The sequence below is a fragment of the Polyodon spathula genome, chromosome 2 (assembly GCF_017654505.1).
Source record: "Polyodon spathula isolate WHYD16114869_AA chromosome 2, ASM1765450v1, whole genome shotgun sequence".
Lineage (NCBI taxonomy): Eukaryota > Metazoa > Chordata > Actinopteri > Acipenseriformes > Polyodontidae > Polyodon > Polyodon spathula.
Window position 1 is genome coordinate 102,271,878 of NC_054535.1, and position 27,925 is coordinate 102,299,802.

At 36.3% G+C, this 27,925-nt stretch overlaps 1 protein-coding gene across 6 annotated transcripts in view; it reads left to right on the forward strand.

Annotated features, from left to right (window-relative positions):
- Window positions 1-27,925, forward strand: part of kiaa0825 (KIAA0825 ortholog) — a 113,111-nt gene that overhangs the window by 36,675 nt on the left and 48,511 nt on the right. For 5 of the 6 annotated variants that reach the window (XM_041237732.1, XM_041237718.1, XM_041237710.1 and 2 more), the window contains exons 13-20: window positions 403-522; window positions 2,141-2,280; window positions 5,371-5,517; window positions 8,325-8,552; window positions 8,938-9,346; window positions 12,790-12,946; window positions 13,859-14,020; window positions 16,137-16,231. In XM_041237732.1, the coding sequence (XP_041093666.1) occupies window positions 403-522; window positions 2,141-2,280; window positions 5,371-5,517; window positions 8,325-8,552; window positions 8,938-9,346; window positions 12,790-12,946; window positions 13,859-14,020; window positions 16,137-16,231 (1,458 nt within the window). The remainder of the gene's footprint in view (window positions 1-402; window positions 523-2,140; window positions 2,281-5,370; window positions 5,518-8,324; window positions 8,553-8,937; window positions 9,347-12,789; window positions 12,947-13,858; window positions 14,021-16,136; window positions 16,232-27,925) is intronic. The other variant, XM_041237741.1, reaches the window with a different exon arrangement.

Genomic DNA, 27,925 nt, shown 5'->3' on the forward strand with positions numbered 1-27,925 from the left:
ACTTAAGCGAGCACTAACACTCAAGGGTTGATTCCAGTTATTGCTGAAAGTCCTAATTCATGTCCAGGCTACTTTATGCAAATTAAGTCAAAAATTTCACAGTCTAGTCTAGTCTGGGCATGGAGTTATGATTTGACCCATTTTTTATCTTTTTTGCTGTTTTACTTTTGCTATTACAACATGTGGTTAAGGATTTGGACACCTTAGTCAATATAAAGTAAGACTTACAAACAGAATTCAGAGGAGTTTGGGGCCATGGATAGTTATAGCAAACCTTTATATATTTATAGACGGGTCAGTCTGTTAAAATGTTGCATTTAATTTTAAGTTCAAATTCATTTATCTGAAGTTATTGATGACTTGAAAAAGTAGCTGAATGTTTTCTTTTTGTTGCTTATTTAGAACATTTCAGAAGGGTCCGGGTGACCTTTCCTCTCTATCGACTTCAGAAAACTCAAGCTACCATCTCTTACAGTGGCTGCATTTCATTAAGCCATCTTTGTTCTCTCAAGAATCTCTCGGGTAAGTATTTAACTTTGTTGCTTCCGTTCAGGTTTGCTTTAGCTGATCTCAGTAAGAATGCAAGAACTTTTATACACTGTGCATTTTGTGTTGTTTGTACCAGTACTGAAGACTATGGCAGATGTAGAGCATGCTTCCAATATTGATACGTATACATACATGTAGAATTAATATTGAAAATTCTCTGTACAGCACTTTGATATACTTTTTGCATGAAAGGTGCTATATATATATATAAAGGATTGATTGATTAATTAAATAAATATACATAATACATACAAGAAACAAGTACTATAATAGTGTCATACAGTGTGAACAGGATGGCTTTGCAGGGGTGACATCAGACCAGAAATAGACTCCACACAAACACTGATGAATGGCGGTGAGTTTTATTGCAAATAATAATAAACAAAAAGGTTTAAACAAAACACACAAAACAAAGGGCACGTTGGCCAAACAAACAGACAGACAAAACAAACGTGGACGCACCTAACAAACAACTACTGTGCTGGCACTTCCAGCACGCTGTAGCAATTGTTATTTTTAATCTCAAAAACTCTCTCATCCGTTCTCCACTCACGAACACACAACCCCGAGTGAGTGAAAACATGCAGCTTTTATGCAGCTGTACCGAGACTTGATTGCTAATCAAATCATTCAACTGGAGTCTCAGTACAACTGCACGTGAATTAATAAAAGTGCAATTCTCCATGCTCACATATTATTTTACTTGCACATGAAGTGCTATGTAATCCTCTTGCCTATATTTATATCCAGTGTATTTTATACATAAACACCAACATTAACACCCTACATACAACATAAAACACTTATAAACATAAAGGGGCGGGACACTCCGCCACATATGGATAGGGCCAAATCTGGGTAATTTGATGGCTAAATTGGAGTAAATCTATGTTATTGTATGTGTGTATGTGTGCACGTCTATTCTTTCTATATAGAAAAATGACCAATATAGGAGCATACATATAATTGAATTCTTCATACTGCACGTGTTTGATTAACTTAAAATAAATCAACTCTGGTGTACTGTACTGTATGTAAATACGGGTTTGTCAAGTTATGCATGTGCAACAACAGAAAGACATTGTGGTGCAGAGATTTGATGTAATATAAATTGACATGATTGTCTTCTAGACTTGCAGAGTTGTGAAATTGAGAATGATCTGTCAGGTTAAAACATAATGTTCTTAAATCAAACAGCAGGGCTCACAGTATTTTTATTTTTGCTGTTATTTTTTGGCCAATGAGCTAAAAGCAGCTAAAAGGACCCAAATTCATTCATTTATAAAAGAAATGCAATCCTTGCCTCGTAGAACAAAAATGTACATGGTTCTACAAAAGAGATAAGTGAGTTGTGCTGTATCTCTTATGCATTTGGCAGCTTACCAAATGCTAATTTGCTTTTAGCTAGTCAAGATTAGATGTAATTCCTTCCCTGAGTAGACTTTAAGTAAGCAAGCATGAAGGTATTTGTAGACTAATCTTGGATGAATTGACATTTAAGGAAGTTAGCATTACATTGAAGGATTTTAATTTCATAGATAAATTAACTCCCATGTTTGTCTTTATATTACTTTTCTTTTTTTATATAAAGGATATTGGCAGATGATGAAATGGCTTCCCAGCACTATCTGAAATTGATGTTATCCCAACCAAGTTGCACTCTGAGCTTGTTGCTGCAAACACTACTTCATAACCGCTGCCTGATACTAAAAGTGTTGCTAAAGATTTCAAGTAAGAACCTGTTCAGTATTTTCAATTTGTTTAGCTATCAACAGGATGAAAGTCTAGAAGAAAATGGTATTGCACATACTACAATGGTATTTACTGTAATTAATAGAATGTTAAGACGTTGGCAAATATATTTTTCTTTGGATCACATTTACTAAGTTTGGGCTGCAGTGCAATTGATATGCAATTGATATAAAACTAGTTCCAAGCAACTTGGTTTATGTAACTACCCTCCAGTTAGTTTTAATATAGTACATGCTGCAGTGTTTGTAAATGTGGTCTGTAAAGTTTGATTACTTTTGTGACGACAATATAAAGTCATAATTTAATAGAAGGCTAGATGTGTGTCACAAATAGTTGGGAACAATTACCAATTAATTTTTAATTTGTACCAGTGCTGCTATTTAAGGGCTTGATTCACAAAGATCCCTGGTTACGCAGGTGAATATATTGATCCACGCACCTTGGGTGTTGTCCAGGTAAAATATATGCACATGAAGAAATTAATATGCACAGCAAGGAAAGCTTACTTTTTCAATCCACTCAGCTCAGTTCAGTTTGGCAGCTTGGCTCTTTAGGTATTTACACTGTATCTAATTTACAACAGTAATAATCATAATCATACTACTACTACTACTACTACTAGTAGTAGTACTAGTAGTAATAATAATAATAATAATAATAATAAATAATAATAATAATAATAATAATAACCTGACAACACACACTTTTCAAATATTGTACCTTTTATTTTTTGAACAGATGCCTAATAGGTTTGTAGGAAGCTTTTCAATTACATGTAGACATAGATATTACAGAGTGGTCAGTGCCCTGTGTGAAGTTCACCTAATTCCCTAGAATTAGTTGAATAGTAGGTGAATTGATTTGCCTGAGGGTCACTCAGCATAAAAGCCGTGGATTTTAACACAGAGTTTCTGTCCCTCAGAGCTATACACTTCTTCCCAAGGAATATTCCATTTAATTAAATAGTTGAGTAAAATAGGAAATGAGTATAAGAAGATCCAATTGTCTGAAACTGATTTAATGTAATAAGAGATTTAAATTGTTTTGATTTATACCTTCTTTCAGTACAAAATAATATTGCACTTTCAAGATTATCATCTTTTAATGTATTTAATGTAACTTCAGTATGATTCAGGATTTAAGGTTTATGTTTTGCGCATACACATACATGCTCTTAATCATGTGTTACTATTTCTGCATTTATGTTATTTGGCATGTTTAATAACCAGTAACCAGTCTCTGAACAAGCCTGAGAAAGATGAGGCCATCATTCATTTATCAGAACTGATATATAATGGGATCATTATTAAAAATCATGTAGTTAATCTCTGGTGCTTTCCAGCACCCCAAGTGGAAATTAATGTGAGTCCCAACACTAACTGGATGTTCTGGTTTCAACCCCCATATATCCTTCAGGAGTAATTACTGTGCTGACAGACTACAAAGTACTGACTTTATCCATATAATGCAACTTATTAGAGTGATTGTAGGTCAAAGGATGTTTGACCACTTTCTGTTGTGAAAAAAAATATTAGTTTTCATTATTCTTTTAGTGCCAGGATTTCCCATTACTTATCAAATGGACAATATTAGGTCTACACGCTTTAATACAAGAGGTAATTTAATGCTGTCAATTTAAAACCATGTAACATTTGTCAAAAAAGTGCAAGCATTGCTTCACTTTCCATCATGTTCCTTATTGAGTGCTGTATTGCATTCACTTACCTATTCAAATACCTGTCATCCCATACAAAGACTGACAAATGTTTGATCATGGCCACTCTCACACGAAAGTGATGTTCTATTCAAAATCCTGCTACCTGCTTTCACTATTACAAGGGCACACTGACAGAATGTATTAATCTAAGGAAAGAATAGTCCCATACGGTAAGCATTAAGAAACCATATTCACTGAGCAAAGTAACAAAAAAATTAAACCTTCAATGTCTTTTAGCCAAAGCCACCTTTTTGTTAACACCAGATAAGACTTTAAATTTTTTGTTTAATTTTTTTTAACAATTATTTTTCATTAATACCCGATTTTCCCCCAATATTGGAATGTCCAATTATTATTCAACCTGGCTCACCACCGCAACCCCTGTACTAACTCAGGGGAGACGAGGACAAGCACACGCATCCTCCAAAACAAGTGCCGTCAGCCATTGGCTGCATGGTGGGCTTGCAGAGCAAAAGAAAAAAGCAATCTCAGAACTTACAGTGTTGGACCACGCAGTTCAGAATTGCATACAGGCAGGCCTACAGGCGCCCGGCCAGCCACAGGGGTCGCTGGTGTGCAGTGAGCCAAGGAGTCCCCAGCCGACCTAACCCCTCCCCGCCTGGGCAGTGCTTGGCCAATTGCGTGCCGCCCCATGGGAACTCCCGTCTACAGTCAGCAGTGGATTCGAACCAGCAATCTCCAAGCTAATAGGGCACGTTCTGCGCTCCATGCTGCATGCCTTTACCGGTTGTGCCACTTAGGAGCCCTAGATAAGACTTTATTTAAAGATAAGACTTTCTTTAACGAATACAACTTCAAAATGTTTTGTAATATTGTGTTCCAATGCTAAAAGAAATGGAACGCATTCTTCAATAATATGTTACATCACTGTTACTTTAAAAGGATTTCTTTTTACACATTTTTAGAAACAAAAACAGGTTAATTTTTTTTTTTTGTAAATGGACTGTTTCTGATTAAGTAATTTGACATGCAAATGAATCCCTGCCATATATACTGTAATACTCTTTATACAAGCTGGATCTCCCTTCTTAAGGGGAGTTTCAGGATGAAAAATTTCTGGAAAATTATGAGGGTTGTTTTTGTTCTTCATCATGCAGATACTTACTGTGAAGTATGACTCAGTATTTTTTGTAGATGTTTTTACAAGTTGATGAGCACTCCATAGCCAATCATTCTGAAATAAAAAATAATAATTAAATAGATAAACTGAAACTGCTGTGCATGCATAGGGAGAAGAGTTACAGCATACTGCAACACATTATATTTTACAGATACTGGATCTAAGCAAATGTATTATTTATGTTCATTATATTTTTTGTATCATTATTTAGACTATGAAACAGATGAAAAAGGACTTGCCATGGAGGCAGTGTTTATGGTGTTGACCAGTTTAAATATCCTGCCCAAATCACTCTATTTTGTTCTTGAAAGCTATCTTGATGAGCAACAGTTATGGGATCATTTGTATAACCTGCCAGGTAAGACAACAGTAATTGATAACACTATGTAACACTTATTTTGTTCCTGGGTAGTAAGTGTTATTTCCTAATTGCTTATGCCTCAAAAGTATAGAAAATGGCTATTATTCCCCACAGACTTTGCTTTTGTGACCAGGACACTGATATTTCAAAATATTACTATTTCCAATGGGAAAATGTGTCTTTTCGTTCACATAAAGTCAGAAAAAAACAACATACGAATCCAAATTAACATGTATTTATACTAAAGTAATACAAAGATGACTACAGAAGATTTAGAAGTGAGTAGTTTTTCAAGATTTACAATTATACTATATACAGCTATACTATATAAAAAAAAAATGTTGTCACAGTGTAATACAATAGTTATACTGTGGTACAGTTTAAAAAATGCATTATTTCCTTACAGTTAAGATAAACCAAGTGCAATGAATCCAGATTAATTCCCCAGACTGTTTGATTATTAATTTCAGAACTATAAGTACAGTTTGTGATCCGGGCAGATGTTTATAACAAATCGATGCTTTCATTCAGTATACACTAAAGTGTACAATGGTAGAATGTTAATGTGTCAACATTTTTATTTCAAAAAGTGGTACTAAATTAAGAAAGAAAAAAAAAAATGTGAAAACGCAACTTTTTAAAAACATTTTTAAACAAAATTTATCTTCGCCAAACACAGGTCGCTATCGGGCCTGTACTGGCTAAATGTTATATTGTTTTAATCTCTTCTGCTAGCTACAGGTAACTAACTTCCAAATCTGCGCTTGATTTTTATAGTAAGGAAAAACTTGACTGCTTCCTCAGTGCTATATGGTAAAATATGATGTGTGCTTGGATAACAACTAAGCAGCAAATAAGGGTTCTTAAACTGCTTGGAACCTGATGTTTTCTGCATGTAGAAAAGCATTTTTCAGGCAACATTAGCTGTAGTGTGCAGGCAAAATCCCTGGCTCTCAAGTCAGAAACTACAAGTTAACCCCTTCCCCTGCAAAATCGTTTTTTGATGTGGCTGTTTTGCAAACCGAAACAAATTGCTTTGGCTCAGTGAACCAACCCCACAATCCTAATTTCCAAAGGCTTTAAACAGCAGACCTCAAAGACGACTTCTTATGGCAACTCTGAACTATCTGAATGATCTAAAAGTGGTGGATCGTAATACTGCATTGACACTCGTTAACTCTATATTAATCCGGCTGAGGTTTTCTGCAAGGGGGGATTTATTACTACATACAATACAAATATATCAATTCAGGTATTTTAAATGTATTATATTGCATCCTTTTAAAAATGTTAGTAGAATGTGTGCATGTTATATTGTGCATGGGCTGTGTGTTTTGTATACAGTATATAAGGTTGCATAATATAGTTGGTTTATTGTTTTCAGTATGGTATGGATCAGTCATGAGAGTCATACACTGGGTCCTGTATTCTGAAAATTACAGTAGTTACTTTAAATAGCAATGTGAACTCTATGGCTAGCATTAGTTATTGGCAGTCTGCATTCATTTAATGTGAAATAGAGCATAATGGGTTAGAGCTCATGCAGGGTTTAAACTCATTAAAATGCTTTTTTTTTTTTTTTTTTTTTTTTTTTTAAGTAAATGCATGTAGCAATTATAGAGGCATAATTTAGCCAATTATTTAATCGCTTATTGTGAAAAAAAAAAAATGTAAAAGTTTGTCTTTTTAATCTTAATTTCTTTGTATTGTAGTCCTTGTTGTATAATTAGCCTAATTGCTGGCATGCCCTATACATTCCAGTAGGGACAGACATTAATTGAATTTTGGATAAGGGCTGCCCCTGATCATAATGTTTTGTTGCTAAGTTCATTAAAAGAAAATAATGTTAAGTATATTTTTGTCCGAATTCGTCTATTGCTGAAATCTTGAGTGTATTGTAACATCACAGTAATCTAATTTTAGCTGAAGAAAATCAATGTGTGATGGACTTTGTAACACAAACACAGTGTATCTAAAACCAAGTGAAGATTTGAACACATTACTGTGAATGTGGTCAATTCAGAGATGCTGTTCCAGGGTATCAACAGGAATGCATATGCTGAACTAGGTTTTTCTGTATTGAGGTGCCATAAATCTGCAATCAAAATTATGAATGAATTTACTCAAACGCCTTTCTTTCTGTGTGTTTTCTTGCAGATCCCAGCGAGAAATGTACAAATAAAAAGCAGAATGTACAGCTCTGCACTCTTTAATCCTGCAGTCAGCATATCATTACAATTTACATTTGTACAGAACCTAGTCAGAAATAAGCTCACACAAACAAAAAATGTGAAATGTTTTAGAATGTAGTCTTTGAAGTCAATAGTCTTGGGGCATGATAGTAGCTGTAAGCCAACAAATTAGCAGTTGAGTGTAGTTAACTTTAAAGTAAACTTTAAATTAATTGAAACTTCAAATAATTTATTTGAACACATTCTGTGTTGCTTACTAAGCAGATTGAAGTTACTGTATACACTTTCTAACAGTTTGTTTTACTTTTTAACTGTATGAGCTGGTCACTGTTTTTTTGTCTTCGGGGGATTTAGCACTATCAGTGCGTCTCAAGCGTAAATTGTTCAGTTTACTGCTGTTTGCGGAGTGTGGAAGCCCTTGTAATCAATTCATCTGAAATTACTTTGAGTCAAATATGATAGCACCAAGTCCACTGGAATATTTTTGTTTTTGTATTTGCACACACAGGATTCTTGGTTGGGAAGGATGAGTCTTCCTTGAGTCTTGAATAAATCTTCAGCACAGTCTCAGAGTCGTTGAGGTGTTTAGTGTTTGTTCTTGTTATAAAACAGATTCCAGCAAACCAGAGACAGAGGTCCTGAAGTGTCTGAGACTCATCGTGACCAAGCCCATCATGAGCGCAGTGAACCAGATAATGTCCATGGTGTACGCATGGGACGCGGCTGAGCATCATGGGACATGCCAGCATAGACACATGGCTCCTGAGAGTCTGCTGAATAAAATCCCCAAGGACTGGAATTATGTACCCCCAGAATTGAAAAGGAAGGAGTCTGGAAAAAGTAGGGGATGTAATATTTATGAGAAGTGAAAAAGTTTAATGACAGTGTTTATTTCTTCTTTATGGTATTTAATCATTTTGAGTTTTAATTGTCCAAGTTTACTTCTGTTTATACCAGTTGGAACCATGTTTTAAGGACAATAATTATTATATAAAACTGTCAATAAACAGCCCATTATTTCTTGCTAGTTTAAGAACGTGGTTAAAAATCCATTGAAACTACCAGTTTTAATATTCAGGAAATTATGCTTGCTTTAATTAAGCATAGTATTTCATGCTCAGGCATTGTTTAACAAAAAAAAAAGAAAAATTATTAAGTTTCCATCTTCAAAATGGACATTGGTAAAAGGACACACTAATGCATGATATCTGTTTCTTGTTTTCAGGTTTTACAAGACTAGTGGCACAAGCGGTTTCCTTCATATTCACCAACTTGCCAACCATGATTGCCTCCTTGCCTCTGGCAGTGAAATACCTCTTTTATATAGGAGAGAAGAAGCTTTCTCCAAATACTGTCCCCCTCAAACAAACTGGCCTGCTCATCTGGACCTTCACATCATACCTCTGCCAGATGCTGGACGATGGAAACGCCATTGAGCTGCTGACAGGGGTCGCTCTGGACAGGTGGAGCAAGGAGAAACTGGGCTTGCTGAGTGAGTGTCTGCAGAACATTGTGGGGCAGCAAAAGGGAAACCCCAAACCAGTGGTGCAGAAAATTATCCAAAATATGGAGGTACAGAGGCCGCAATGGATAAAGGGACAGCTACAGAAAGCAAGGAAGCTGTGCACTAAAGGGTGAGGACATTTTCTTTAGTTTGCTCATTAAACTCACTTCTTAGAATTCATGTTACACACCTCCTGGGCCCTGGTAGAGGTATGCTGGGCTCAGTATTGAGATTACCCCTCTGTAGCACATCAGTCATTGCTATGGAGGTAGTAGTGTGCATTGTCATTATTGCTTTCAAATATTCAGTCACTGATGAGTTGTTTTTAGAATCTGAAATTTAAATAATGGCCTGTAACATGCATCTATTGGACTTCTGTTGAACATCTGTTGTATTCAATTTCTGTCTGTGCAGCTTTATCCCAACAGATCAATATAATTACTTACTGGGAACGTGTTGTCAATAAATGTTGCCTTTTTATATAATGCAGGTCGGTTCACCTATAGTACAGCAATCTAGCGGCATTTTGGACCTGTGTGGGTGAGGTCAAGTATCACTTATTCTGCCAAACCTTTACAATATCTAAATGAAAGTGGTTATCACTTGAAATAATACATTTTAAAGCTATCTAACATCTGTAATGCTGGTTTGATTAAAGTCACAAACTGCTAATTTATTAAATCATAGCTCCATTTGTCATTTGTAATTAAGCAGGAATAGGCAGGAATTTAGATATTAGGATTTATAGAAGAAAGTCAAAGGAGAAACTGAAGTTGGGAACCACTTTATTAAATAACAAAATTATAGAAGTCGATTGGGTTAGATATTAGAATCTCAAATCTTGAAGTAATTCAGGAAGCAATTAAAGACCAATCTGTTGGAAAATGGGAAACCTAAAAAGGGCGATTTTTTCGACAGGCAGAATTAATTGCCTCATTCCCAGTGTTTCTTTTGTTCTCCTGTTCACTTGCAGTAGCTGCCTATCCTGTGTCTGCTTCTGGGATAGAGGCAAGCAACGACTTCATGAGTGTAGCATGCCTTAAGTTCCATTTGTTTTCCCTTCAGGGGGCAATCGCCCTTGCCGTCACCAGGGACCAGAAACCCCCAAGCTTAGTGAGACTCCGATTAGCAAATGTGCCACATCCTCCTCAGAAGTGCTAGTCCTCTGTCAGTCTCATTAATGGCAGAAGGGTATGGAGGGTTAACATAGCAAAGCAATGTGCTTTTAGTTCGTGAAGCTGCTTCCTTGCAAGATCATTGCATGATCTCTTTTGATTTAATGAACATGGGCACAGCGTGACCATGCAATTTCTTAAATGCTTTCGTTAAGGTTTTCCAGTGCAATATAATCTCTGTTGTGAATGTCTCAGGGCTTTACCTCATGTTTGCATTTAGTTGTCCGGTACAAAGTACTTGTCCTGTGTAACACTGGGCCATCCTAGAAGATATACACACAGCGTTCCCAGCTGTTAATCTTTACTTTTTATTTTTCTATAATAAAAAGAAAATAACTATAATTTAAGTCAGAGATATTAAGAAGGCGTAGATCTGGAAACATGATTTATACTGGCAGCCTTCCAGGTCTTGCTGTTCTTTAGAAGTTATCTTGTGTTATCCTTAGTCTTCTGTTTCCGATTTAAAGATTTTGACATCATAAATAATGCTGATATTTCAGCTCAAGCACATGCTTCTAAAAGAGATCCCTTACCAAAGGAAACCCCTTTTAATTGTTTTCTTTTTTAATAAAACATCACAGGGCCAGTGATCTTTTTAAAATTATTGAAATGTACAGTTATTGCCCATGTTAAAGTCTAAACTGGCCAGACTGCATTCATTACAAGAGTTAGTCTTGCGTTACAAGAGTAAAATAGCATACGGTATATATCGTAAAACACATAGCTTTGATTTCTTCTTCATCTTTCTTTCCAACTTAATCACTGCAATGTTGGTGTATTAGATGTAAGGGCGTATAAGGTAGATTTTTTTTTTTTTTTTTTTTTTTTTTTCCCCATTGGTAACACAATTTGACAACCAAAAATAGAGAGTTGTTGTAATAGTAATTCTTGAACAAACAGAATAAAAATACAGAACTCATAGAACTTAACAACCTAAAGGGAATTTCTTTGCACATCCCTGAACTCTTTACATTTGGCAATGTGGCCTCAGTCATTCAAATAAACTATTTTATCTGTCTGTTAATAAACTAAACTTAATGAGACAGCACTGTGCTAGAAGACACATGCATGAGCAAAAAAATCTGCAAATGTTGATCATCATTAAAAATAAAAGATACAAAAAACATAACTATTCCAGGAAATGTAGTAGTCATAGTGAAAGAAAAGCAAAATAAGTGGTTATGTAGCACCTGTCTTAGATACTTGCTGAGATCATTACTATTCATTAAAGTAACCTTCACTTTGAAGTGTCGCCTGAGTTGTAAACAATCAGTGTACAGTACATCTCGGTGAGAGAGCTTGCAAGTCCAAAAAATAAAGCAATACCCGTCTTTGCAAAGTAATTTGTAGAGGAGAAGATTATTGTTTTCCATCATGGTGACCCTGACTTGGCTGACTGGGTGCATACACAGATTAAGATGAATGCAGTTATTCCTTGGCTGAGGTCTGCCTCTTTCAGGGCACATTCTCCCTAATGACATGATTGATAGGCTGTCCCGAATCCGGAGAGGAACTCATTAATCATAGCGCTGACTGAATCCAATCATCTGCTTCACCTGCACAGTGATGGACAGGAAAGGATACAATGCAGGTGCTGACACCGATACACTCCTTGGTCAGAAGGGCCTCAACTTTTTCAATGTCAATCCTCAAAAGATGCCTGACAAGTGACACTGGCTCTGAAAAAAAAGAAAAACAATGACATTAAGTCTATCCTGAATAAAGCATTCATTTTTTAGTTGGAAATGGAACTTGGCCATAAAAATAAATCATGTGGAAGGGCACAGGAACACCTTATGTCCTCGACAGGCCTTTGACGTGATTTTTCAGACACACACACAAGGATTGCAAACTGACCTAAACGTTTAACAGCTACACTGGGAGTCATACCAAGAAGTGTATGTTTCTGGTACAATGCTTAGAGACTGTTTTATTATTTATAGTATTTTAATTTATTTAAAATGTGTCAATGCAGAATACAATTAAGTTTCCATGACAATGACATACAACTACTGTCATTTGGGAACATATGCATTATCCAACCGATATTACTTGTCAGACCTTACAAACTAATTAAAGGTGTTGGTTTAAAATGCCTGACCAAAATTAGAGCAGTCCTGTGGAATAAAAGAAATCTACGCTTAAACTCCATTAAACTGCAGAACTTTAAAGAGGATTAGATCAAATGAGCGTTTTGTTTTTACTATCAGAAAACGAATACCCAATATTGATTGAACTACACTTTTGATGAGTGCTTAGAATTTCCCATGAAGTTCACAAGAGTAGACAAATACTATTTTAAAACACTAAAAACAATTGTTTATTGGAAACTTAATTTTGTAATTTTGTTTGTATCATTTCATTTTTTTGCTTTCTCTCCTTTCTCTCTTTCTGTCAGGGCTTTTGAACAAGCAGAAAGCACTGTCGTGCAAGAGAAAGGGAGCGGGCCTGAATTGACTGAGCAGAAAATAGGCATGATGGTCTTGGATATCTGCCACAAACCAGGTGGCAGCGAGTACCTGAGGCAAATTTATCACATCATCCAACTCAATGAGGTAAGGAAACAGTCTTTTTACCAAGCAATTAGGTGTGTGCTGGCTTGAGGCAGCATCTGCTAGCAGCTAAGGGTTAGTCAAGGAGGCGCAAAAACTTGTTTGAAGTCAATAGCAAACTCAATAGTATGTGGTAATAGAATCTATTAGGATACAGTCCTGCATTTCCATATTGATTTATTGTTGGAGTATGTACTGGACAGTAGTCTAATATCACACTTAAGGCAAGAAAGGATTACAAAAGATTGCTAAAGTTTTTTTTTTTTTTTTTTTTTTGTATTATTATTTTTATAACTTATATATTCACGTATTATATTAGCATGTTAACTTGAACAGTGCAAGACTTTGAATTTTGCCTTTGTTTGCAGTAGAGATTGTATCGCAGTGATTTGGGGTGATCTGAGTGCATATTGGGGAAAGCACTGTCGTTGCAAAAGTCATATGGAAATACAGACAGTTTCAATCTGTCTACTGATTTTGTGCTGTGACTGTCATCCCGGATCCTAGTGGACAGGACTCTGTTACAAGTACTATTCTCATTGACCTGAGAGGGCACTGACTGGATGGGTTATAATGGTTGATCTGCCCTCCCATTCAGTAGAAGATAGTCCCTTGGGATTTAGAACAGATAAGAGACATACAAATATAAATCATGCAAATATAGAAGACAAACCCAGTGTAATATTAAGTAGCATATTTGCCATTGAAGTAGGGGAGTTGACATAATGCTCTGAATATCTGCTTCATTTTTGCATGAAGGTGATTTGAAATTTGATAGAAATCTATATGCTACTGGCAAAGGCCTTTCCACTTTATCTCATCTGACCCTTTAACATACAATCTCTACCTTATTTGTATGCAGTTGTCAGAAAGGCCACATGTGTTTGTATTTTCTTTCTGTTTCTTTATATGAAGGAGTATTTCAAAACCGAGATTTCCACTGTAAAAGATTCAGCAGCAGGATCTCATCAAAGACCATTAAAGTTAAATCATAAGGATTTGGAACAACAGCAGCAGCCCTCTGTTTTCAGGCCTCTAAAGGAGTTCTGCTGCATTGGGAGCAATAAGTTTGACCAGGTTGGTACTTCAAAGTGCAGACTTCAGTAATGCATTTGCCGATTGTTTTGCTTTCTTGGACAAACCTTTATTGTTTTTGTTATTTTTACAGAAATTTAACTTTTGTTCCTCCAGTCTTTGGTTGGTACGCCTCTTTATGTCTGTTGATATCAGCCCTGTCAAGCTCAGATCGGGGTGTTTAAAAAATATCTTGACGTCTCTAAGGTACACGTTTAGCATAAAACAAGGACGCCATGTACTGGTAATGCACAGCCCTTCAAACACTTAATCAAAAGTATAGGAAACTAATGGATCGATTTGATCAGCTGCTGGGATTTTTAAACTTTTATAGCACTGGAAAGCACCCTGGATTGCATTACCACCTATCTGTGGTTATCCCTGGGGTCCCTCTAAAAATAAGCTCACTGAGTGAAATAATGGCGAGCAGGTTTCAAGGGGTACTAGCAGGTTTGTGTTTTTATTCTGAATCTGAAATGCAGATATTGTCACCTTCAGACACATGATAGCAGCATGCTTTGAACATGTCACAATCAGAGCAGTAAATGAATGCCATGATGGCCCACATGGCTGTGATTATAGCACTGTAGTTACATTTCTTTTACTTTAATATATCTGATCATTAGTCAGAGCAGCAGACAGCATTTTACTGAGAAATCCACCTCAAATTTGGTTGATCAAGGTCTGTCACATTGAACATCTGGCACATTTGTTATAACACAACTGTGAAAGATTGGAAGCTTTAGTTTAGATTACATAAAGTTGTATCATGGACATGTCATGAAAACCCAGCAACCTCCCAGTAGGACTGAGACTGAATTTGAGAAAATGACAGCTCCTGGGGTTATGCCACCTTAAAGATCCCACAGCACTTACATTCAGAAGAGCAGTTATATAAAGGATTCATTTCCTTACATTACATTTTTTTCTGGTAAAGCCCAGATTACAATAAAAAAATAAGAAATGTAGTAAAACATCAGTGCTAATTCTGCTAATGCTAATCTGTCCTTTTAATTGTCTTACTATCTCTCAAACCCAAGTAAATATAATTCCCAACAACCCCCATAAGGACTTACAGGCCACTATTTCCAAATCTTTGACTGTAGTGTGACTTACTTTTTCTGTCTTAAACTAGCAAAAAATGTTAAAATTGCATTCACTGTTGTATCAAGTCATAACATTAACTTAATAGGATACATTGTAAAAAAAATAAAATAAATAAATAAAGGTGGCCTCAAACAAGGGCAAAGGTAACTATGGTAACAATATGAAAATATCAAGAAACATCACCCATATTATTGCTCTAGCAGCTATTTCAAAAATCCAGATTAACACTAGTTTTAGACTACCTAATGTTACTTTAGGTAAAGTAATCCAAGATTTATGCAAGTGAAGGCCTGTGAAACCAGCCGTAAGAGTTATTTGCTTTATACTGTACTGTTAAAATTGTTTCATTGACATTTTCCTTTGCATCTTCCTTAGAATAGGCTCCTAGTTAACAGGCGAGCAACTTGTATAGCGTCAAATGTTATTTTCACACGTATCTTACTATTTTTTGGCATTTGCAATCATTTTATCTCCAGGCTGGCTTTTTTGCTCACTGTAAAGTATAACAGGTATTTTTCCAACTAAGGAAATAATAAAATCCTCTGCTTAAACTGCTGTGTTATTTGTCAAAGAAACACAAAATAACGTAAACCATCAATGAGAAGCTCCGAGTACTCATCTCCCCTTGCCAATAAAACCGTGCTTGTAGTAAACAGTGACATTTCTGCGATCAAAGGGATCTCAATTTTATTTGCTTTTCAAACAAAGAGCCAATCTAACAGTTTGAAGGTGGTTGGGCAGAATGCCATAGAAACAGTCGGAAGAATAACGACTCCCGAAATTGATTTATCTTTTTATACATAATGGCTACATCCCCAAATGGATTTATAAATTAATTGCTGTCTTATTGGAATAAAAACCTTCTTGTCCAGACATGATTGATATCATCTGTCTGAGTCCTTGCTCTGGTTCCCCTCCTTCTTAGTTAGTCCATCGCAGCTGGAGCTCTAATTTACTGATCATATTAACTCTGATTAATAACTAACAATAGCTTCTCCTCATACATCAACAGTCAGCCATAACTGAGTGGGACTGGGACTGGTCGAAACTGCTGCCAGGTTATCTGGGACTCAGTCAGGTGACCTTGAGGGCGCTGCTGGCGAACAGGTAATAGCTTCTTTTTCAGAACTGCTGCCTGTCATATCAGGGTTGTACATTATTTTATAAATATGGATACCCTGCTTTGGAGTCCTGTTTGGGGCAGGGGAGTTTAGAAGACACATGGGAAATAAGGCAGCAGCAGAAAATGTTACTATTATTTTTGCTGTGGATTGCTGATCATTTGCATTGATATGTACTAGGAAAAATTGGTCATATTTACTAAGCATCTGCACCGACAGCTCCTACATATAATGCCTATGATGAAGTTGTTTATTATTGGTTTGATGACGGTAGCTCCACGGTTTCAAAAAGAAAAAATGGTGCAAAGGTTAAATATTTTTATGCATGCCTTTTAAGAAGTCCCTCGGTCATTCCACCGCAAGGCATGTCAGTCAATAGGGCAAGCAGGTGGCTGGTCAGTGACAGGAAAGGGGTGGGTCAGTTATATAAGTTAGTGCTGGGACAAATATCCGAATATTCAAACAAATATTTTTTGACATGAATTCGTATACAAAAATCAGATGTTCATATCCACTACAAATGACAAAAATACCTTGCACTTATTTACCATCTCACCTGAATTTGCTCGACAGTTATAAAAAAATGGCTATATATATATATATGCACAAAAAAACAGGATCAACACAGCAGCTCTTGATCCTCTTTTTAAAAGTTTTAAACAGCAAAAAGTAAACAAACCAGATTATGCGCGCACACACACATATTGATTTCTATGAAAAGCTGTCTGGGACAAAAACATGTTGTGCTACTTTAGAGCAAGTCAGAATCTCATGGGACAGAAAGAAGGCAAGCACGTCATTCTGAAATGCCTCACTTAAACACTACCCAACTTCCTGAAAATAGTGATTTTTATAGAGATTGCATATATTATATATTTTTTTGTTTCGACTGTTATGTGGAACGTAATAAATGAGAACCAAAACAGTGAGTTTTTGTCCCCTTTATTGTGCAACGCCATTTCTACGTTAATTTTATTTTAAGTGTTTAAAGTTAAATTTCAGTTTTCGTTTGCTTGTTCAGCTACAAAAAGGCACAAGTAAACCTCATGTTATTACTTTATGAAAACGTGTCTATGGCCACTGTTTACTGTGATGAAACGGCAAAGGCAAGGAATGAATAAAAGAAAAATAAATCCAATCCGTTGTCAGCTTTCTGTACTATTTATTTTGGGAATAAACAAAACAATGTTTAACTTGAACTGCTATTTGGCATCCATTGTTTTGTAATTAATTCAGGGGGGTAAAGTAAGTACTACACAACTTATTCTTTACTCCTGGGATATTTTTCTATTTTAACATGTTACATATTGTAAGGTCTTGCTGTAAAATAAAGACACACACAAAGGGGCCACGCCCCCTGCCCCTACTGCTATGCTGTCTCTGCGTACGTTCAGAGCAATATAATGGCTTTTATTACTTTTTGAAAAATGAACGAATATTTAAATTGTGAGCCAATATCCGAACATGAAAATCCTGTGTTCATCCCAGCACTAATATATATATATATATATATATATATATATATAATATATATATATATATATATATATATATATATATATATATAATTAATATATATATATATATTATAATATACATTTCTTTCAAACCTGTATGTTTTCCCAGATCAACATAGCGAATGGCAGTGCATAACAGATAAGATTAATGGAATTATCTCATCATCTAGAAGGGTTAAAAAGATCTTCAGAATTATCCTGAGGGCTATATTGGCTTAGCATAGTCAGAGTTTTGGTCCTTTTAAAGTGGCTGGAGTTTTGAGTTTCAGCTGGAAACTTTAACTCAAAATGAGAATTTGGTGAGTTGCCAGATGTTGGTGTTGTTGGCTCAGTGGGGGGAGATTTTTTTTTTTGTGAAAGGCTGGTTGCACACTGGGGATGTAGAATAAGAGAACTTGAACCTGAGGTGCCAGCAGAGGAGCGTGCAGCTGCTTCTGTCCAGCATTTTTTCATTTAGCAGGTGATACAACTCAGCCCTATACTGGTGATGAAGGGGTTAATTCCCACCAGATTGAAATAAAACATCATATAAATATTTATGTAGGTATTTGACACGTATTAGGTAGCAATATTTCAAATACACTCAACCCTCAATTCTAAGCTGTCAGTTATAACACTATCTGCTGCTATAAGCCGACTGCACCTTGTCTAGCAGCCACATTAAATCTATTTTAAATCACCTTCATTGTAACGTGCACCTTCTAATAAAGGGCAAACTACTTGTCTGGCAAGGACAGCTTTATAATGAGGGTGAAGTGCACAGCAGCTGTGTTGTGAAGAGTTCACATAGTTTTGGCTTGTGTGGTGGTTTGTTGCACATGTGTAAAAACTGATACTGTCACTCCCTGCCATTTCAGAATTATCTGTGGATTATTCTTGAATCTTGTTGAATAGGTAAATATATATCCTCAGGAAGGAAAAAAATGTGAATTTGGCATTTGGGTTGACTGGCAAGGGAGTGGGATGTAAATATTATATTAAGTATGTCCTTGGTTGCATAGTTTGCTTTACTAAAGAGTTCTTTGTTGAACTAATGCAGTCAGTTTGAAGGATTATAAAGAGGAATAAAGAGGTGGTAATCCCTGGATAACCAAGATTTAGGGTGGTTCCCTAGTGCTGTAAAATGCTATAAAGAAGTTAGCAGTGTATTATTCATTACCAGTTGTGATGAAACTTGATATTAACATTATCTAGCATACTTTTTGGGGAGTATAATACACTATATTGTGGGTCCTCGCTGTCTGTATCTCCATCCATCTGTATGTCATGTTTACATTTGTACATGTATCTTGAGAGCACATGAAGTAATTTTAATATACTTTACCATCATACAAAGACCTCATTTGCTTAATTAATGATATCTAGGTGTTAAATACCACTTATCTCATTTCCATTAAACTAGTCATTGACATTTCTTAATATAATACAATTTTGTATAGCGCCTTTCATAACAGAGTTATCAAAAACTTCTGAACAATTAAAAATAAGCCAAATCAAAAAGGTACGTTTTTAACCTATTTTTAAAAATCAAAAGCGAGTAGTCTCAGGGAGCGAATTCCAGAGTCTGGAAGCATGATTAGAAAAAGCTCTTCCACCTTTTAGAGGTTAGAAGAACTAATAGAACGACCCGGAGTGTATGGCTTCACCAGCTCAATTGAGCAGATGGGCTCGCCCGGCGCTGCGCTGATCAGGAGGTTTGGATTGGCTGGGGGGCGTGCTCGGGAAGGCTGTGTGGAGCGCAAAAAGTGTTGACATCGAGGAGGAACACGTCCGCTCCACAGGATTAACTACTACGAAACCATTATACTCCAAGACGGTGTTTGTGAAGGCATGGCCCAGCTGAGGCCGCCAGGAAGAGGCCGGAGTCACCCGGAAGATGCCGGGACTTCACTAGGTGAGTTTAGGGGATGTTGATCCCAAACAAGTATAGAGGGGTTTCATAGGGTAGTAGGTTCCTGGAGCAGACGTTCCTTTTAGTGGGACTAGCCTTGTGTGGCAACCTTTAATTTGAGCTTTGTTGTGTTTTTCTTTCTTTAGTAAATCCGGTGCTAGGACACCCACTACCCTGTGTCTGATTCAGTATTATTCAGTGACAACCCACACATGTAACACTTCACTCTGTTACAGTTCCCTACAAGCCTAATAGGTCACAAGTAGGACTTTGAAATCAATTCTCTGCTTCAGAGGCAGCCAGTGTAAGGAAGCCAAGACAGGGCTAATGTGTTGTCTTAGTTTAGTTTATGTTAGGAGGAGCGCAGCAGGGTTTTGGTGAAGTTGTGAAATGGTAGATTCGGGATGGCCTATAAAGAGAGAATTAAGGTCTCTACACACCTGACGCTATGCATTGTACAACACACTGCACACGAAAAAAATAAAAATGAAACGTATTTTTGATACGAGACGTTCACACTGAATGCAGTGCGACAGGCAACACAGAATCGATGCATCAAATCACGGAGCTGTATCAAACAGATTGAAAACTCAAATATATTTGTATGTTTTTTATTAGTATTTAATTGTAATGTTGATATTTTTCTTGCTTTTGTTGTTTATCATCTCTGGATGCTTTACATTACATTGTATCTGATTGTGACTCAAATACATATGTTTTTTATTAGTATTTAAATAATGTTGATACATTTCTTGCTTTTGTTAATTATCTCTATCTTTACATTACATTGGTCTGCCTGTGATTAAATACATAACCTTTACAGTTAAATAATACATAAAATGTGGTTTAATTATTATCTATCCTACAGCATGTCCCCCTGTTCTCCATACTAGTGATTAATGCAATATTTCTACAGTAAATACAGTACCTGTGTTGTTCAAACTGTAAACAACTTCTCCGTTTGTGTCTCACTTTTCTTACAATATCTGAACTGAAGAAAAGCTGTGCTGGCACTTTATAACACAGACATCTCATTCAGCATTCGTTTTATAAATAAATAAGTATTAGGCCAATTACGTGGTTATCTGTCCTAATGTATTTACTTTTTTTGATTCAAGAGGAGCTGCGGCTTTCTCAGGGAGACGAGGTGCTTCAGCTTCGCTTCAGCCCTGATCCGGCAGCCGAACCTGGGACGAGCCCATTCGCTCTTCCCCTCTCCCGACACCACTCTCCTTCTCGCACTTGGTTTGTTTGTCTGTCAATTCGAACTGAACTCCCGACCGCCATTTAGCCATGCTATTTATAGTTTAAAAACTGCTAATAAAAATGATCCATGAGTGGGAATTTTTTATTTTCCCCTAAAAAATATAGCATTGATTACATGGTGTTTTATGCATGGTTAATTCACATAATTTTTTGCTTCACTATACTTGCATTATAGCGAGGGAGTTATTTTATTTTGTACTTTAGTCAGTATGTTGTTATTTGTCCCGCAGCTCCCCCCTCCCCCGATTATAACACTGTTCGGTTACAATGCTCATATTGTGTTTCCCCGAGACCCACGTTATAGCGAGGGAGCAATGTATAGCAATATATATATATATATATATAAAATCATAGTAAACCATAGGTATACGTGTGTGCATGTTTATATATACTTGTAAATCAGTTATTATTTATAATGTTATGTTGAAAAACCCCAACCTAATTTGAACTTATTTTGTCTCATACAGACCGATTGTTGTTTTGTTGTATCAATAATATTTGTTAATATATTTGTATGGGGGGGCGAAATTTGCCATGACATCACCACTGGTGATAGCAAAAATACTATGTTATCACCGGACCGCATCGCGTCTAGTGTCTGGCAACCTTTACAGATTTAAGTTCAAGTTAAAGAGAATGTACATTGCTATACGTCTTTAGTTGTACTGATAGACATTGAATTTGCATCTTGTCTCCATCTTCCCATGCTGATGCAGATCTCAGGGAGGAGATGTGGAATGGCTTCAGGGCATAGGGAGGAAAAATTAGGAACATTACCCCAGGTTCCTCACTGCTGTCCGCAGCATTGGCTGATGATTAGGAGGGGCACTGGCTACTAGGGAGCTGTGGCTTTCCGAGCAGGGGGCAGTAGAGACTCAGGCCTGGATCTGCTAAGTGACATATGGATCTTCAGAAGGAAATCTAAAAAAAAACAAAACATTTATTTTATTAAAAAATATATATTTAAGTGTTAGGAATGATGCAAGTTAATATGCAGGTCACAGTGTCATTGCACTGTGTGTTCGCTAAATAGTGAAGTGTAATTTTAAATGATATGGAAACAATACTACTAAAACATCTAATAAATGTTTGTCATAATGTGTCCTGCCTTTCATATAGAAAAATGTGTGTCCTACTTTTTCAGTGTAATAGGGTCATCTTATTTAGGTCCCTAGCATCTTAAATGTTCACTGTAATGCATGTGCATTGAAAATTATATCGAAAAATGTAAGGACACATGCCACATATTTAAATGGTAATATCCAGGGCGCATGTTGATCTTTAGAAGTATTTCTGTTAATTTCGTACAATACTGAAGGAAGCAGACACAGCCGTTCTAGTCCTTGGGTAAATACCATCTGTTCTAAAAACTGCAGCCATATTTATCTGATTTTCTGGGGGAAAGAAAAAAAATGTTGAAAGTTTGTATTTCTTCTTTGGTATTGATTATCCATATATAAACTGAGTGTAATTTTAAATTTCAATTTATCATACTGTTGGAAAATTAATTGTGTGGACTGGAAACTTGAAAAGGTTGCCAGATAGTTATGCTGTGCTTGTATTATTATTATTTTTTTTCTATAGACAAATATGACATGGTTTAAAAAGATACTTTGAGTTTGACAGCAGGCTTGGATATCAAGGACAGAAAGAATGACTTGTCCTCTAACAGACATGTTTGCTTTATTGGAGAAATGTTCAGGATTCAGTCATGTGCTCTCCATCTTGCTGCAGAGAGAATTCAAGATTGTCACTCTGAAAGCTGAAACTATGCAATGTGTCATTGAGGAAGGTCTTTTTATTTCTTTGGTAGGCCTCAAATTGACAGGTTATGACAAAACTACATTCATGTTGCTTGAATACATCTTTTGTCTAGTTTTACATGCTTTTTGACTTGTCCCAAAAATGACATATTGAGGCTTTCATTAGCTTTAACCAGGTGTGGTTTTCTTCACGGAGGGTATCTTCGTCGTTTTTTACCAAAGGCAAATAAATCAGTGAAGCTCGGAAAAGGCCGTGGCCCTCTTTCACATGGCAGTGATGAGTTGAAAGACTCATTAATCAACGGTTGAGTCACAGGTGTGATGGCTTCCCCACAAACTGCCAGCAGACTGTGAAAGTCACATCCAACACAGTGAACTGTCATCTAGGCAGGCCTGAAAACACTTCCAAATGAAACTGCGGCAATACCTTTGAAATATGAATCTAATGCAACCTGAACTCTGTAGCAGGCTGCAGTTTGATAGCAACTCTTTCTTCCCTCCTCTTCAACTGCTCTGGGGAGAAAAAAGAAAAGTTTATATTCTCTGTGCTGAATACAAGTGTTGGCAAAATCTCCAAAAATAATGCAAAACTAATACTGCCTGAATAGTCTATACCATCCTATGTTCCTATGTGCATTTTTAATGTGGTATTAATTTTAACTACTGTATCCACCTGGAATTCTTGCAGATTTTTCAGTAGTATTACAATGCTTCAAGAACTACTCTAGAATATTAATTTATTTGAACATAAATCAATGTCCATCAAGGTTTGCATCTACCTCACACAACTTCACCCTGATGCATGAGAGCAGGGAGATCAATCCCATATTTGTGGTTTACTTTTTTTTAGGTTAGATTTGTAAGTATCCTAGTGAGGGGAGCTTATTTGTTCTTTTAAATCTAATAGCCCTGTTGGCTCTGCTGTGCTCATGTGTCAAAAGCTGCATTTTAATGACCACTTTGCATTTTCAGTGTTATGGAAACTCCTCTGCAAAATCTATTTTTTTATGATGACCATTGACCTGTGGCGTGGGTGTCAAACTAGAAAAAAATAACTATTTTGTGGATGCAACTCCTTGGTATCAATTGAGTATTTAAGGTACACTTTGAGTTAGAGTATCAATATTTGGTGCTGTATTCTATGAATTCAGTTCTATTAGAAGGGTTGCATCTGACACTTTCATTGCCCCATTGTTTGAGCCTCTGGGGATGGTAACAGACATTATAGGGATATTATAGAGAAAGAGGGCTCTAAGGGTTTACAAGAAGAAAGGACCAGGCTAAATGGAAGTTTGTGTTTTGTTTGATTTGATTGTTTAAAGTAAAACATAAAGCACAATAAATTACAGTGATCCGTGCAATATATTAAACATAAACAGGAGTGGAAAAGACCACACTTTCCACTGTTAGTGCTCCTATATTATTATTATTATTATTATTATTATTATTATTATTATTATTATTATTTATTTATTTATTTATTTATTTTTTTTTTTTTTTTTTTTATTTTTTTTTATTTTTTTTACAAACCCCACAGTGCCTCCTGCTGGAGTAGGTACTTTAGAACTGTGGCCTTTTTTCCTAATGCTCCCTGATTTACATTAATTCAAACACCTAAATTACATTAAACAGATAATAACAAAACATAGCATAATTAACTCTCTCCAGGTAATTACGTGGACAGTTTAACAACAAACAGCAGGCATATTTACGTTGTGAGCATGCTTGTATTGTACACCGCTTGCAGTTTCAGTATTTGACACAAACAACAAACTGTTTATCAATTCTAAATGTAACAATTATTTTCTATTCAAATACTAAATATCTGTTTGTAATTGCACTTGTTCACTGTAAGTTTATATGATTTTTTTTTTTTTTTTGGCGCAGTTAATGAGAGAATAGTATTTAGTCTTCTCATTTTCTATTTGACCCTTTTGTGCCTGTACTGTGTTAGTGATTTCTTGGCTCTTATGAACTTTTTAATGATATAGTTATTACATTTAATTAATATGCTGTCATTCTGAGAAAGCTGGCATTATCTTAAAATGCTCTCCAACAGTGAGGAAGGTCTGAGTGACACAAGGTGAGCATAATAATTATATATAACATACATCAATATTAGTTGGTGCAGCACAGTACAAAACTACTGTTTAATTTAAGCGCAAAGAACTTTTGATTTGATTGATGTGATGTTTTTCAAATAAAGATTTAAGTAGTGTGATTTTAAACATTATGACATCAGTACTACACCCAAAAAGTTAACTTTAAGAAAGAAAAAAACAAAAAGCATTAATGGCAGGCATGAAGAGGATGACACCACTCTGCCAACACACCCAAAATGTCTTCCTCCTCTTTTTTATCATTTATACTGGCTGCCTTCCATATCACACTCTTTATTCTATGTATAGTACATTTGTATCTTTTTATTAATTTCCTATATTTAATTGTATGATTTTTGTGGTTCCCTTATTTTATTTACTTATAGGAGAGGATACAGTTAGACCAATTAAGGGAGATACATACTTATTTTGCAAAAACACACTACAAATAAGTCACTGACGACATATTTCTTGTTGAAATATATATCAAATACTACATTTGTGTTTAGTATTACAGTGCTGTATATGTTATGATTGAGTGTTATGGAGCATGTTAAGGTTGTGGGCATTTAAAATGTATAGTTACTATTGGTAATATTCCTAAGATCAAACTGGCCAACTTTTGTCTTTAACCGTGCTAACAACCTTGAGTTTCCTGAGTTGAGACACTTAGGAGAACACAACAGTCATCTAAACTGTTATGCATCTAAAAACTGACACAATTTAAATTATTGAAATAGGGCGCACCCTGTCAATACTCACTACTTAAATCCACATTCACTTCTTGAGCTGTTTTTTAATAAGCTTTGTCAATATATAAATGGCAATAGTATTTAGAGTATACTGTTAGTATCAGGTAATTAGATCCTGTAGTCTCAAAGTGATGGATACATGAACCAAACCACTTGTCCATTGATTTCCATCCGTTCGGGGGCTGTTGTAATATATAAAACTCAGAGTTGGTGAAGAATGAAGGTTGTTGGCCATGGCTGATCAAGAACGTCTGTTATCATGTCTGCCCTTCATATGCCCTCCTGAATATTAGTTCATAAAGCCAAAGTAATTAGTGTCTCATCTTTCACTACTGGACAGAAAGAGAAGAAATTAATAGTGACCCAGCCATTCTGTAGATGCGTTCGGCTGCCATCCAAGGAGGTGAACTTCCTATTAAGAGGCAAGGGGTGGTGGCACCGGAGGGAGCGGATAAATATTGAAGAAAACAGTTGCGACATTACCCACATTAGTCAGTCAAGGGCAAAATTATTGTTAATACGATCCTTGCACAGTGACCCAGCGTAAAAAGCTTACTGGAGTGAGAGAGTCTATCCAGAGATAATGGGCTCTAATGCCGTAGAGAAATCGGAATATGCTTTCATTCAAGGAAATGGATCTTGAATATGCGTCCGTCCAGCAAGATGGATTTTGATGGTTTTGCCTCACTAAGATGCAGGAAAATATCCCACCTTCCCCATTCCCATTTTATTTTTTATTTTTTTAAGTCATGAAACCATTTGTCAGATCATCTTGAGTCATGTTTTTAGTCCATTACAAGCAAACCTCTGTGGGTTCTATAGCTAATGAAACGACACTGCAGCTCTGCTTTTGAAACTGAGGTAACAGAGAGGGTTATTGAAGTAATGACCATGCTTTGTCTTTCTGCCATGGCTTTCAGAAATGCAGCCAAAAGCTGGAAGTGCACTGTACTTAACAGTGTGCATAAATTTATTTAAATATTTATATCTGCCCGGTTTGAAAGGTAAATGTTTAAGCTCACTTTGGGTCGTGAACACTTAAATTTGTTACACCTGATGTGGTTGTAAAGGCTTGCTGCATTGCTTACAGATTACATTGTTAGTTCCTCATAGCCATATTTCATGAGAAGATTCTGATTACTACTACAAATATCAGTATCTAGAATAGTGGAGTCAACTTTTAACCAAGACCATTAAAGACAAGTCTTAAACTTTTAGAAAATCCATTAATTGTATGTACTAAAGGCACATGCATTTCTGCATATTTTAATATCTGTACTAAATGTAACCATTACAGAACGGGTATTTAGCTCCTATAGACCCAAAGCCTGAATCAGTATATTAAAGCTGCTCATAGAGCCTTTGACGCAGTCATGGCCTGCAACTGAGGGCATAAAATTACAGCACTCGCAGGCCTCAGTGCCATTTTTCCTTTCAAGAAATGACCTTAGGAAGAGCCTAACGGATAAGTACTTTCTGCTTATGCTAATCATTGTGTTTTACGTAATTTGTGAGAGAGTTTATTTATGCTGAATATTTTTTTTTTTTAATTAATTATGCGTATATTGTACATTACAGCCTGCTCTTTTGTTACGTCCCACTGCAGCATTGTGCCTCGTGTGAAGCCGGCAGCTTGAGTCGCCCCTTCCCAGGGATTAAGCAACATAAATCGGCTGACTTTTTGCTCTCTCCCCGGACTGCAGAATTATTTTATTCTTGTTTTGGCTTCAGCCAAAATTACAAGACAGTTTATACAATTAAAGTAATTGTTATTACTGTATTTTGTTAGAAAGAAATGTTTCCTTTTCTCATTGTATTTTTCTGTAATTTCAGAGACTAAGCGCAGGATTGTCTGCAATACGTGCTGGGGCGCACATGCAGTGAGAGCAGCTGGATCAAGCGGCTGTGTTGGTTGTGGTTGCTTGGATCCCTCCCACAGCATCTTGATGCTGTTTTGGTGACAGCTCTGCATCACCATTACAAGGGCTGTTAGTTCATTCTGACAAGCAGGCATCCCTCAGTCTTGTGTGAGTACTGACAGTGGTTTTCCCAGTAGCTTGGACAGGTGGGCATCCCTGTAAAGTGCTACCCGCGGTAGCTGTGGACTCGTACTGTACTGGTATACAGGTCACTGATCCACTCCACTGCCACGTGCCGGTACTGTACCGTTCCGACTCAGCACTGAAGTCACCGAACCGACCTGGTTCCGATGTTTACATATCTGGTCCGGTACCAAGCTGGTCTTGTTTGGGTCTTGAACAAACCCGTGGCTGTCAGTTAAGCAGACTGAGGCAACACTTGTATAATGTTATTGTATACTGCATTGGTACTTGCATAATGCCTGGGTTTTATCCCTGCGAGACATGCAAGACCAGATGCTCTTCCTGCATGG